At 43.7% G+C, this 15,059-nt stretch overlaps 1 protein-coding gene across 5 annotated transcripts in view; it reads right to left on the bottom strand.

Moving 5' to 3' along the window:
• Positions 1-560: 560 nt before the first annotated feature.
• LOC119436408 (PH and SEC7 domain-containing protein-like) overlaps positions 561-15,059 on the bottom strand; it is a 297,543-nt gene continuing 283,044 nt past the window's right edge. For all 5 annotated transcript variants that reach the window (XM_037703249.2, XM_049657507.1, XM_049657503.1 and 2 more), the window contains 3 exons: positions 11,444-11,588; positions 4,201-4,344; positions 561-3,844 (listed from right to left, as the gene is read on the bottom strand). In XM_037703249.2, coding sequence (XP_037559177.1) covers positions 3,473-3,844; positions 4,201-4,344; positions 11,444-11,588 — 661 coding nt within the window. In that variant the 3' untranslated portion in view covers positions 561-3,472. The remainder of the gene's footprint in view (positions 3,845-4,200; positions 4,345-11,443; positions 11,589-15,059) is intronic.

The following is a 15,059-nucleotide window of genomic DNA, read 5'->3' as shown; positions in this document are numbered from 1 at the left end:
CTACAGTCCAGACAGGTTTTAAGCTTAGATGCGTGGCATAGTTGTCCCAAGAACACTACTGAAGCAGTGTATAGTAAAAGAATACAAGTGTTAAAATGACATGTCCAAGGTGATGTCAAAGATGCAGTATGTGTTCTCTTCTTTGTTTAAAACATCTCTCTTGTATTCTGTTGAACAATCAGCTTTGATTTTTTAGGCCTGGCTTAGCTACGAACTCTTGAGTCATTTCGTGTGCATTATACAATCTAGCTCTTCACAGAGGCACAAGTGACCGCTTATGTACTGCAGCTATACTCCCAACAAGTTAGGTATTCTTCAAATCATGTACTGCAGTTATAATTAAATCCAATGACACAATATCAAAAATATGTTGACACTGGAAGCCTAGACTAAATGATTAAAAAATCCTTCAAGCACATAAATTAAGAAATGTATCTCTAACAGGATGGGCCCAGCCTAACTGGCAAGATGCTTCATGCTTTAGTGGCAGAACAGCAGTTGCACTTCAGTGAGAAAACCCACAAAGAAGTGCTGTTAATCAAATGCATAAAACAACCTGAAGCGAGAGGCTAAATTTATTTAGACGGCATTAAAATACCATCTGCAGCAAGAAACTGTGCATACTAAGTGGTTTGGGCCAAAATGTTAAGTGAGTATCACCTTGACATTGACAATGATGTCCCACAGCTGCATGCTTAGCCAACATAAACCAGCTGTCAATGTAAATATGGAGTAATGACAAAATCATGTTGTACTACCAGTCACTTGCAAACTGCTCCTAAAAACAAAAATCAGTCGTCCATTTGAGCTTTCGAGCTCATACAAATTTTATCTTCCAATTTTCTGAACTTGTCTAACACACACTTTATACCTATAAATTCACACCTCACTTTGCACATGTTTTTTTTGTTAAAGTCAGGTTTTTGTTTGCACTTCAACCATTTCATGTTCCTCATAATTGAACAACACTGACAACTGTCCACACTACCTGTGGAACTAGTTACGTCTCTTAATACATGTCATAATGCTCAAACTCCACCATAAATGAAGACAGTGACATGTTCTAAGCATTCGATGCATGAACAGGGTTGATTGATGACTAGGCGGGAAAACTCGTCGTTCACACTGATTGCAATGAGTTTCTGGCTTTTCTTGCCAGTTCACAGTATGTGAGACGAGCGTTGAAAACATGCAAGGTAGAGGGGGCACTACAGGACATTGGCAGGAACACTTTGTCTTTCTGCCTTACTGGCACTGCTGGCATGGTGCCAAGCTAATTATTGCCTGTGCACAGCACAATTTATGCTCACATATGGCACAGCAAAATGGCATATGGTGAAACATAAAAACACAATAAAACAGAAGCAGCAAAGCACAAGCAGCCACTCACTGCTACACAGCCAGAGAGAATTAAATGTCTTGTCTCAACCCTTGCACTGCAGGCGATCAGTTCAATAACCAAAGATAGAGAACTGTACTGCTCCTAGGAAAACTGCAGCTGTGAATTTGGTCCAAAGAGTTACATGAACAAATCATAACTTCTAATTGCAAATGTAGTCAAACATTGGCAAATGTAGTCAAACAAAGACCCTGTGTGTGCAAGCACACACAGGGTCTTTCAAACAAAGCACTATGCAGTAAAAGAAACATGTATGCACCATGGCATTACCAATGTTCTTGCTTTTGCTTAGGTCATGGTGATGCAGGAGTGAAGTTTAAGAGAACGAATCTGCATTTTTGTTATTAGCAATCTGAAATTCCCAAAATTCACAGCTGCTACAAAGTTTGTCACTTTAGACAAGAGCATCAAGTAAAGAAACAAAAGTATGGTAGAGAAAAAGAAACAGTGTGCAGAAAGCATGAAATTTGCTGATATCCAACTGACAATCCCAAAAGCTTAAACATAGGCTCATAGAATGTCCCACTAAACACTTTGAGCATGAAGAGTGTAAAATGATGCATCATTGCACAATGTTGGTGCTGAAATCTGACAGAACATTCTCCTATCTTCCGAGGTATACAATGCTCAAGGCACACTCCCTTAGATATCTAGGCATGCAGCACTCAATGTGTATCATGGCTTGGCAATACTGGCAACAGGATAAAAAAAAAACAAAAAAAGAAACAAGAAGATAGTGGCAACCTCCTTTTTTATCTTGAACACTATCTTAAAAGTGGCAACAAAGTTAAGTATACGAGATGGCTAACTGTTGCCATCGATCTCACACAATTCACAACTTAAAAAAGAAGACGTAATAGAAAAGGAAGCAAAAGGCAGCTCGTAAGATTCAAATTGACATGTCTATGCAAGATGCAAAATCAGTAATGTATGATCACAAAATATGCAATTAAAGGTCCCTCAACATGCTTCTCAACGTCACGACCCCTGTGGATTGGGTGATATACATTTTGAAGCTTCCTAGTGAAAAGAGCGCAATTTTTAAAATAAGTTGTTGTGCAGAACGCATGCCACACACCAACTTAAGAGCCTGGTGCTATGTGACTCTGGTCACTTGTTCACGAGACTAAAGTTGGTCCCAATCCTCAAGTTCCCTGTTAGCCGTTCTAAAAGGCCTTTAACTGTCTTCTGGAATGAGGTAACGTGCACTCAGTGTAAGCAATGACAAATAAAGAACAAAGGAAGAAACATCATGTGCATTGCTCTAAACTCCAAAGAGTGATAAGATATTTCACATGCCACATTGTTGGGTCTTTTGGAACAAGTATATCACCGTTTGACATCTGTCTGTCTTCCGATTTTGTGTCTCAAGATGATTCTTTCATTGTACCTGTCAACCTCATGCTACAGGTATAGAGTATACAAGGAGGAGAAAATTGTTTTACTAAAGAGAGTTGCACTCATAGTTTGGCATGATTTGACCTTAAATATAGCACTCACTATAAACACGTTCTATGTATAAAATACTATGTACAGTTATTAACACCAGTGAGTGCCCCCCAAAACTCTCTCAAAAACAATAATGCTAAATAAAATAATCCTCCAAACAACATTCATTCACACACATAATGAGTGCATATGTGCCATAAAATAAAATCTTTCAAAAGAACAGAAAGATCCTATATAAATAACAAGAAGAAAAGCTACAAAAAAGCTGGAGGTAAACCTGATCAATCAGCTTTTTTAAAGTGCCTCAGATGTGCAGCACATGGAATTAGTAATGTACACAGTATATTTACCAAAAGGTACTACGTGTTTTCCTTTGTAAGTCTTAAGGTACAACACTTCCAACCTGTAGCAGCCTGTTTCAAACCAGCTTTCTAAGCTTACAGAAAACCTGGCCAGCAGTGCTGTTTGCTTGAGATTTAGCCGATGGTTGTGGCCTGCAATGCTGCTAACTCTAAAAGGCCCACTACCGGCTGGTTATGCGCACCTGTTTCTATTTATTCGATTGAATGTCGCCTTTCCTGTATGCTGTAGCCCCATGGTAGGATTTAGGTGATGCACAGAACCTTATGTGCCTAGGTCACCACCCTTCTGTACTGCCGTTCGATAGCTGTAACGATCTTGTGCTATTCGCTTGTTTCGCGCAGCCGTTGGGGAGCTTCGGGGAGAACACGAACTGGCCACTGCTGGTGCAGCAAATGTGGGTGAGGATGAGCCAAGTGCAGGAGAGCTGGGCAGAGCCTTGTGGGAGGGTGCAGGCTGCTTAGTCCGAGATGGTGATGGCGGTGGTGGGTTGTTGGCACAGCCATGGCTGCTACCATGATTCTGCTCTGGCTCATCCACTTCGCCAATGCTTGTCTCGACGAGTGCTGGTACAAGCTCAGGATACTGCGCCATCTTGGAGCGCAGCAGGTAGGCGTAGGTGCGGTATCGCTTGAGCTAGAAGTGAGGCCACAGTTGTGATCAGTGGGGCTAGCTGGGCCACATGCTCCGGACATTGTTTTTGTTTTCAAAGAGCAGCTTTATCCATGAAGCACATTCTTAAAAAACGGACTATTGTACAATACAGGGCACAGGGTGAACTTCTCCATGCCCTAGCTTTGCCTGCTCAGCACAAAAACTGACACAAGTATGGTCAGCTATACAAGTGAAAGAGGCATTCAATGATTACAACACAACTAATTTGCCAATTAGCAAAAATAACACAGCCAGTTCCTTCTCTGCTATCTTGACTAATTACTAAAGCTTCTAATATGGCAATAAGAAAATCTTGTGCAAAAGTGAGCCCAACTCACCTCACTCTGCAAGAAAGACTCCTTCTCAACAAACTCGGCGACAGTTCTAGACTTGGCACCTTTCTCTGGAGCATTAGCAACATGTTCCTCAAGCTCCTTCTCGAGCCACACAATGCGATTCTCGTGGTCAGTCAATTGCTCTCTCTGGAATAAACCATAAAATAAAGAAGAACGTCCTAGGTAAGAAAGAGTGAGTGAAGAAAAACTGATCTGCACCTATTTTTGTCAAAGGACAAAAACTTGGCAGTCTAACAGTTGCCACAGTCATACCCAACTTGAAAATGAAAATCGTATGACAATAGGCTGAAGATGAAAAACTTTCAGTTTGAGATAGGATGGAAGTCTGTGGAACTTATGGCAAGCAATGAGTGCATGAACTCAGATGTGAATCTGCAAACAGGAAGCATTAATGTGAAAGGAGATTAAAAGAAATCAATAATATGCAAATAAAAGAAATAGTTCTAAGTCCTACAAGGCAGCATCTCTCTGACTGGACAAGGAAAACAGTTTTCTTACTTGTGTGCTGGATAATACAGTAGATTTCCATTAATTCAACCCCAGGCAATTCAATTTTTCGATTATTTCGATCCAGACCGAACGTCCCGACTGGCACCCATGCATTTCTACGGGCTTAAACTTTTCTTATTTCAATCCTAATATTGGCCTGCACCGGATAATTCGAACTTGACCAGTCAACACGCACGCGCCCAACTCCTATGATGACCTCAATAGCGACCTCTTTAGCCGCAGCATCCGTCTCACTGGAGCTTAGAAGACAGTGAATGTGTTGAAACAGACGTCATTTCCCATTGAAAGGGCCTATTTTGGCCTGCCCTAGGAAGATTTTCAAGCAATAACTGTAACCCACAATGTCCGCCACAATGTCCGATTATGGTATTTACCCGATTCCAAAGAGCAGCTTATTTTTTGTTGTCTTTTTCAAGAAAATTGGGCTGAAAGTTTCCTGCGCTAACGAAACCAAAACCGTCTTCGTGGCAATCATATGCCTTACCGCATAACACCAGTGTATTGCGGAGAGGCAGACTAAGAAAAGAGCCGCCACTGAGAAACCCATATTAGACCCTTGCGCATTTTTCTTGCTGAAAAATTGGGTGCGCGTTAGATTTCTACTTTGTTTAGGCGCTTTAAGTAATTTCTACATTAAGTTTTCTACTTTGGACACATAGAAAGTGGTTGCATGTTTGATTCAAGGATGCATCGGGCAAATATTGCCAAATGAATCAGCGGTGTTTTCGTGCTTTTCTGCATCTTGTTTAATTTGACCCACCAAATAATTCAATCACTTTCGTCGGTCACATCAGGGTCTAATTAACGGAAGTTGACTGTATTAGTTTTCTCCATTTGGAGTGAATGGTAGTTGACAAGCATCAAATGTTATGGCGTCTTGGTTTTGCATATGCTTTCACAAAAAGTGCTGAAGCACACGACACGTCTGCCCTTTATGCTTTTGTACTGTTCGTTTAAAGGCTAAAATAGGTGTGCCAGAGTCGATGTTAATGGCCTCATACAAATTCATTGTTAACAATGAATAGGCAAGTACTTATCCTTTAATTTTTGCTTAGACTGAATCTCCTGGCGTTCTGTAATGGTGCATAAAAGCCACAAGGTAGTCACTGGTGAGTAACAGTTTCAGCCACAAATAACACATGGGATAAGAATAGACACGGCCAAGTGCACACTTCCAATTCATTTAATTTCCCGAAACTTCACTACATATAACCACAGACAAATGCACAACACAACAAATGACTTAACAACAGGTAGACACCAAATTATGATATCCTATCACCGAGAAAATTAAACTCATTCACATAAAGCGACAACAAAGGAACGCTGACGCACCGGTCACCGAATATTTTTATATAAAACGCCTCCGCCAGTTCACGTGCCATGGTATACCTACTTTTCAGTAATTATATACGTGTGCTCGCCAGCAATGGTTCACATGTGCACGCTTACAGTGCAAGATACCGTAGCACCTATCTTGCTGGCAAGCAAGGTAGTAAGGTAGTCCCTCGCGCGCATATTTTTCATGATTTTCATTGCTTGAACTAAACCCTCGCGTTACAGTCGCATAACATCAAAATAACAAATGCTCTAAATCACGCGATTTCTAGTGCTACGTTGGCAACCTGCAACTTTACGTCTCTATCCAATGCATATACAAGTCGACCGAAGTCGGAACTTGTTTTTGATTGGAATCGACGCTGTTTTCACTGTGCTTGTGCCTGGTTACGATGCTACAATACCCTACAACCTTTTGTGGTTTGACTCCGTTCATTCGCCACGTTATGGCGACGAAGTGCATTCGGTATGACGGCCGCTTCCAGATATGAGCAATTTTGATGGCCGAGGAGCTGGGAAAGTCTGCCGTGGCTCAGTGACGGTCGACGAAGCGCGAATAGCGGGACCAGCGCCAGGCCCTCTTTAAGTGCGAGGCCAGTCGGAAAGGCTCTGTGGAACCTGAAGTTGCCTGTTACTGATCCCGAATGAAATGTTGTGCTGTCTTTGAAGAAGTACTTTAAATCTCGAACAAGCTCGACGGCACCGAAGATGACTTGATTCTCGGGCGATCACTTCTGGAGATAGTTTCGGTTTCGCGAGATTCTGCTCGTCCCGGCACCGAACCCCTTGAAGTATACGGCTGACGAGTGCTCTTGGCGCTGATAGCGTGCTTAGGACAGCGGCAGAAACACTTGGTGGGGACGTTTTCAGTGCTGAGTCACTCGAAATTTCGCGAAAGTGAAACTATCCACGAAAGTGATCGGTCCAAGAATATCGTTCAAGGAAAGCCCCGCCCCATCTCCTCTTCGGACGACGATGATGAGTGAAGAGAACAAGTTTCCAAATTACGATTCCTTGAATAAAGGTACCATTTCTTTTTCCGCTCATCTCTCGTTACATTCGTAGTTTTATTTCTATTATTTCGTGTGACTGGAAAGTCGGCCCTCCCGTTACAATCGTGGTCGCGTTACATTCGGGTGAATACGGTACTGCACGCCCGTTACCAGCCAGCTGCAGTGTGTTCACGCGCCAGCCTGTGTCTGCTTAGGACTTTTTCTCCTTTCTTTTTTTTTTCTCAGACGGTACCGACGGAGGCGTCGTACGAGGCGGGGTCGGCGTAAAATTGCGTCGTATAATCGAGGTTTTTAATGCATTATTTCTATGGGTGTTTTACCGGGACCAAACCAATTCGTCGTAAAATGCAGATCGTCACACAACCGGGGGACGTATAATCGAGGTTCCACTGTACCATGTACTAAGCCATGTACCAACTAGCCCAACAACGGACGTTACTAAGTAGTCACTGCCATTAGTTAGATATTAATGTTTTGGCTTAGATACTTGGCATTTATATTTGCAAAAGTGCAACAGCACTCATGTGTGCAGCCATGACATGAGGGATGCTGATGGATGTTGCCTTTCTACCATTCCACTCGTTGCCATGAAGGCAGCACCACTTGTAAATGTAAACTATCTTTATATCGTAATATGTATTGGAAAGTGCACAAGTGCATATAAAATGCAATGAAAGCGACATAAAAAAAAAAAGGCACAGTGCACTTACCATATTTATCCAAATCTAACCAGACTTTTTTTTTTTTCAGGGAAATGGATCCAAAAATTGCCAGTACATTCAAATTGCATATGAAACTCAAACCCCATTTACGGAGTTGGCAGCAGCCTACCATCAGAGCTGTCAGACACAGCATCATAGCCAATCCAAAATGGCGACAGAGCACATTTTCATGAAGGCTGCTGTGGGTTCATTTTGTGCTCAAATACGACCTGGAGCTGCATTCTCGCTCAATCACTTTCAGAGATACTGTTAGTTTCGTGAGATTTCGTGCGACTTGGCATTGGATGTGTCAAGCTCGCTATTTGTGTGCAGTGCCATGAACGCTGTCAGCCACATACTTTGACAAGTTCGATGCAGAGTCACGTAGAATATTGCAAAAGCCGTAGTAGTATCTCTAGAAGTGAACACCCGAGAATACCGCCCCTGTATGCTTGGTATCTGTGGCCAATGAAGCGCAAATGGCGACGACGGTATGTCGCTTTCATTATGAAAGCTCATTAAAAGGAAATCCAATATGTGAAGGGAAATTTTCTTTTATAAATCCGGGACATGTTACATTCAGGTGCGCTTTTAATTTTTTACTTTCCACCCGCAAAAACTGGGTGCGCGTTAGGTTCGAGGGCACATTAAAATTGGGTAAATATGTAATGACAGCTAACTTGCATACACCAATTACTGATCACATGGACCGACTCCAACAATGTTACGCTTCATAGTAGAGTGTCGAGGTACTGGTGATGCAAAACTATTGGTAAATTGACTATAGAAAGCATCGATAGTTTTTTAAAACTATCAATAGTGTAAAAGACTATCGATAGTGCAATTGATAGTGCAGTCTACTATCGATGGTACCATCAGCAGTATAAATGCCGATAATACTATCGATAGTGCTATGAATAATTGCGCTGTTGTTGGCCGGCGATATTGCCAAAACATTTGTGATGGCCTACTATCAGCAATTTTTTGGTGAATGAAATAAATTATTTTCGCAGTGAAAATGCTGGAATATGTCCACCAATAAATTCATACTCAAAAGTAACCAGTTACACCTTACCAACAAACTCATTTCTTGACATTTTTATTTTTAAATCACAAAATGCAATATAAATTTGAAGCCACGCAGTTCTATCACATTAATGGCTTCCTTTCTGCTACAGCTGAACAGCTCAGCTTAATTATCATGTGTCAGCCAAGCATTCTGGTGAAGGAACACAAGCATTTCAATGTTCTTGCCCTTCAGCCTGCTGCTCCTATCTGAAATGATCTGTCCAGCCGCTGAGTATGTAGGGTACATCTGCAGAGCTCGGTGACGGGTAGAATGCAATAACGAAGAGTTTTGTCATAGTTACCACCATATACACGCACTCGGGGAACCAAGTTTATGCTACAATGAGTTTGCATGGTTGATTTTATACTATCGATAGTATTATTGAAAGTACAATTGATAGTACAGTTAAACCTGCTTATAACGAACCTCCATATAACGAATTCTTGGATATAGCGAAGTTTTTCTATTCCCCACCGTTACTCTATAGAAGCACATGTAGTATTTGAAACCTCTATGCAACGAAGTGGCAGCGGGAGACCCCCTCGAAATAACGAATTTTCCCCGCCGACAACCTAGAGTTTTCGCCCCAAATTTTGTCATTTTTGTGCGAGCAGCAACCGGAAGCACCTTCTCTGCCGCGACGGAATGCGAAACGAGCGCACGTGTGCGTGCGTGCGAGCATGCGCGAGGCGGGCCTGCATCCCTTGACCCGGCCATCTTGCCACCCGCAGGCGTGACCTCTCCCCCTCCCTTCATTCAAACCTGATCCTGCCGCTTGCTGCAGCTGGCCTAGCCTGCCAAGGCGGCACTCTCCTTTTCCAGTTGATGTTGCCAACATGCTGGCAGACGCTGTGACACATCACACTTGATGAGCGCGGACATGCGCTGTCAAACGCTGGCGGCGTGTGGAAGCGCCGCTGCAGAAGCGAGCGAAGTGACCTTCGTGCTGTTGTCTATCGCTTCAACGCAAACTGAGTGCTGAGAACACACAGCATGCACAAAGCTACGAGCCGCCGACGCACCTACACTGCGTAGACTTTCCCCCCCAACGCAGATCGCTTTCAAGATACGGCCCACGCGCCACCGCGCAGTACGCAGTTGATGCCAGAGTACAGTACAACGCCGCCCGCTATCCCCCCCCCCTCGCCGGTGCCTCGAGCGCAACGGAAGAAGGCGCGCTTCCTCCCTGCTTTTCTTGCACGCGCGAGATTTAGACGCGGTCGGCTCCCCTCGCACACTTTCACTCGCACATACAGCATACGGCGCGTGGCGACTGCGTTATCGCCCTTGGACTTTATACGGAACATCTGTGAGCCAAAACCAATTTTAGGGCCACAAAGCGTCATAGACACCATCTTTAGATAGCAAATACGGATCTCAAGGGCCATACTTTTGCTGGCGGAAACCGAAAATACGTTATAGTTGTCGCCCCCGGCACTTTGGGCGGCCAATGCCATCGTCAAGCCACCAAGCCAAGCGACACGAAAAGTCAAAATGGCCGCTCGGGCCCACAGTTGCGACGCAACAGCGGGGTTACCAATGCATTCGGTTCTATGGGAGCTGTGCCGGAACCGGCCGAAAACAACGTAACAGCCGGGAAAACGCAGCACCCGGGAATGTAACAGCGGGCTTCTATTGTAACACTATACGACGCTACGACGTCATCGTGACACTCGCTCTTGGTTTTCGATGCCACGCGCTTGTGCGAAATGACATGCGTCCACGCATCTGGCCAGTACCTGGTGTGATATTCCAAGGATGAGTGCTTTGACGAAAACGGAAAACGGGTGCGCGTTACAATCGAGTAAATACGGTAAGCTTTTCTTTTTCGAATTTTTATGCCTAACCTGCATATAACGAAATCCTCTTTATAATGAAGTTTTTCGGAAATTTGTCGATTATATCAGGTTTAACTGTACTATCGAAATTACTATCGATAGCACTAGTGATGTTTTTTTTACCATCGATAGTTCAATAGTGACTCAACTATCGATAGAATCGATAGTACTATCGATAGTTCTGCATCACTACGAGGCACACCATTCTATGCAACTTTCACAGCTGATTTAAAATTGTAATGCTTCTTTCAACTGCTAACATCTTACTTGATTCTATCAACACAAAGCACTTTTTTTTCATTTCAATCATAGTTTCATGACACATTTTGGTCAGTTGTTGGTTCCTTTAAAGCAGGTCACCTTTTTATTGAGCCTTGAGACACAGTACCTTGGTGTTTGTGCTGCACAGCTGCACCAAACAATCGCATTTCGTAAAGCTATCCATATCTCTGAGAGGCCATCGTATGAGGCAAAGTGTGGATAGTGTAGTGTCCGTAACTGTTACTGCATTATTTTTGCAGGCAGTTTTGCTGAGATGAAGTTAATTTGTCATAAAATGTAGACAACAAATAAAATGGAAGCTTCCAATACAGACTATACTGTGGAACCCGTACTGTAGATCGATGACGTGCACATTGCTTTTCCACTTCGTTATAACCTTCCACAAGCACGAGAAAGATACAAACAATGAGGAAGAGTGGCTATAAATGAGTAAATATAGCGAAGAAAAGAAAGGGGTGGAGGCAATGCCCATACCAGATTGAACTTGGTATGGCTAACAGGAAGCAGAGGCCTCTGGAACCTCTTCTGGCTGCCCACTGCACCGGCAAGAGGAGGTGCCGACAAACTGGCTGTCACAAAATTGAGAGTGTCTACCCAGCTTTGCAGCTCTTTGGCATCTCTGAAACACAGCAAATAAAGGCAAAGTTTAAGCTAATAAGGAGAGCACCAGAGAGAAGGAAGAGAAGTATAAAATGAAGGCTTGTCTTGAAATTCAGATGTGTGTGCCCTCAAAATCAAAATTTATGCTAACTGCAGCTGCCACTCTCTGCAATGAAGACAAATAAGGCAGGCATAATAAATATGAAGCATTACTGTGCACAGAAAGTTCTGCTACACACCTATAATGTACCTGTGGTTCACCATCTGCTGCAAAAATTATGCCTGGCAGCACAGTCTGCTGTTTAGCAAACTTACACTTTGTACCTAACAGCAATGTTCAGTTATGAGTGGAATCCCTGCGTGTTCTTGCTTTCAGCTTTCATGGCATAACATAAAAAAAAATGAGATACATCATAAATGTGCAAAACAAGCTTATATTATCTGGCTTATACAGCAGTATGCAAGAGCAGCCTATATTTTAACATTTAGCTGTTGTCGTGGTGGCTCCACAACAAAGGCCATAAATGATAGCAACAGACAAAACCAAATGCTTTTGGGCAACAATACACAAGTCCTCTTGCTTTATCATTTAATTTTTTCCATGCATCTTAACCCTCCTATCTGTTATCCTTTAGCAAGTTAAAGACAATAAAGAATGAGATAAACATGATTGCAGCAATATTACAAAGAAAAAAAAAACTATATTGAGCAACCCCACTGACAGAGCAGGTGTTTCTTGATGGGGGTAGTTCTTGCTGTATTACACAAGGCATTTATTTATTTAAATTTATATCTCAGTTTTGTTGTACAGCAGAACCTTGTTACATCTTCAATACACAGTCGAATCTCGATAATTCGAACTCGAAGGGGCCCGAAAATTTGTTCGAATTAAAAGAAGTTAGAATTAAAGGAAGGACATATTTTTGAAGTATTCGAGCACCATAGTACGATGCACGAACGGTGCGAGTCGTGAAATATTGCGCCGCGCACACGCATAGCAAGTGCAACCGCCCACGCCGGCCAACGCTCGGTTCCAGATAACGGCAGAAAACGAAACTTCAGGAAGCGGACAGCGCCACCATGGCGACGGGCGCGCACACGGAGACCGTCGCAGGTGAGAGAGGAGGGCGGCAGGGAAGCGAATTAGGCTTCAGCAACTCCGCCGCTTCGGTGGCAGTGGCTTCGGTGGCTCTCCTCGCCCTCTCTCTCAACTCCCTCGCAGCTCCCTCACCTTCGACTGTCTCCGTGCGCGCCCTTCGCCCCGGCTCGGTGCAGATTAGCCCGCTCCCTGAAGTTTCGTTTTCTGTTCGGCAGTTTAGTTGGCCGGACTGAACCTCCGCCGTTGCATTAAGGGGTTTCTCCTAAGCTTTTGCTCTATGGTGGTGTCGGAGCAATGCCGGTCGGAGGCGCCACCGCATTATTTGGCGCGCTGCTGAGAGCACTGTCGGTCCGCGGTATTTTCGAATTAGCCATCGCAAATGCGTTCGCATTAGATTTACCGAGCGTTTTCGCCCATAGAAATACACATAACTTTGACGGGACCACAGCGTCAGTTCGAATAAACCGGCAGTTCGAATTAAGCGTGTTCAAGTTAACGAGATTCGACTGTAATATAAGCAAAGATACTGCTCTACCGAAGACATCCCTTGAGTCCCAATTTATCTCTGATAGGTGTCTGTGTATTTTTCTTAAAATATATTGAAGATTACTACAGCAAATAAACAAATACCTAAGAAAGAAATAAAGTTCTCGAACTATATTCATGACACAATAAATGTTTATGCTAGCTGGTAACCTTTCCTGGTCAGTTCCAAGTCAGTTTTTGTCCGAAACTACAACATGCAACCTTCAAACACTTCATGAAGGAATCAGTCACTCATGTAAGGTGCACTGTTGTTGTACTGTAGTGCTTACAGTCCAAAATGGAGCTCACAATGGTTTACTTGTCAAAAGCTCTTATAACACTTAGCCTCCATGGATAATGTTTTACAGCCAACCGTGGCTGCTTGCTTCTTGAAAGGCTGAGACACCTGCATTCATGCTGCTTTATCTGGCTGTGAGAATCATGCCATGGTGAATAGTGATAGAGTAAAACCTTGTAAATACGTAACTGGCGGGCAACATGGATCAAGTATGCACTAAGCGATGTAGGCCTACTAATTAACGGACAATGACAGATGAGCGGCTATAGACTTACCGGCACGAAAAGAAGTACGTATTAATTCTCATTTAAACACACACGAAGACAAGTTTTATTTGCGAGCAGGGCTCAAAAAATCTCATTTTCCTTGCTGCCGTGGCGGCCTTGCAATGACCACAGCATCCTCAAACACGGTAAGGCCACGAGCCATGCAGTTCCTTCATCAGGCGCAACTTCTTTGCGAACGTCCTCATGACGGTAAATGCACACGCCGCGACAGAGACGGAAGGACCATCAGAACGACGTGGAAGTGCCAGATGCTATGGGAGCAGGAAACACATCATGACTACCCCGTTTTTATGTCATGTAGTAAGCGACTACGGCTTAAGCGGTCAGCCAATACATTAGGTTCAACGGCGACAGCATGGGCAATTCATCGCGACTACATTTAAACCGGAATTACTTATTAGGCGGGTATGTATTAACAAGGTTTTACTGTAATTCATGAGGTGTCGAGCTTATTTTGAATGTGCATATAGAGGGCTCTTGTTGTTTTAAGGAATTAATACAATATAACAATTAAGTCCTATCGACTGCCATAAGGTCAGATAATGATGTGTAAAAAATTTTTCATGCACCCATCACTACTGAAGATAAGATCAGACAATGAAGACGAGGTGATTGAGCCCCAAAACTCTGATTGGATCAGGTCACATGTAATTTATAGGTTGATTAAACAGACGAAAAAAGAGGAAGGTTGACTCTGGAGTGTAAAGGCGCGTTTATAGTCGGATGTTCTCGGCGCGCGAGCGAGCGTTGCTTGCAGTCAGTCACGCTACGCCGCTTGCGCTGCACCAGCCGAAATGCCATTCCCTCTATACTTCGACGCACACGTCGTCGGCTGCTCTATTCGGAGCATGCTGTTACGACTGGCATTTAGGACAGTTGTGCCCGGCAGCTGTTTTTGACAAAGAATGCTGCACCGACAGACCTGCGGCAATGAAATGCCATTCATGCCTTTCGGTGGCCTTCGGTGCCGAGAACGTCACCCTTCGTGGAAACGCTATTTAGCATGAAGGCCTATCTCTCTGTCAAGCTGATCTTCATGAAAAGCCCCATCATTCTTGCAAGGGGCCAACGGCAAGACTTTCCATGGGAACTCATCAAAGTTGAGGTCAACGGATCGCCCAGCGGTTGCCTGTATGTGGGGGCGGTTGCACTGCACAACCTTGGGAGGCGTAATCCGGTGGAACGGTGCAATGTCAGGGGTGAGATTTTGCGAACGTTTCGGCGATTGGAATGTTTCGGTGAGAGGCGCGGGTACTGGCTGGTAGCAATGACCGAAAGAGC

This window comes from Dermacentor silvarum, chromosome 1 (assembly GCF_013339745.2).
Source record: "Dermacentor silvarum isolate Dsil-2018 chromosome 1, BIME_Dsil_1.4, whole genome shotgun sequence".
Classification (NCBI taxonomy): Eukaryota; Metazoa; Arthropoda; class Arachnida; order Ixodida; family Ixodidae; genus Dermacentor; species Dermacentor silvarum.
The sequence above is the reverse complement of the archived record's forward strand: the minus strand, read 5'-3'. Positions and strand labels throughout refer to the sequence as shown.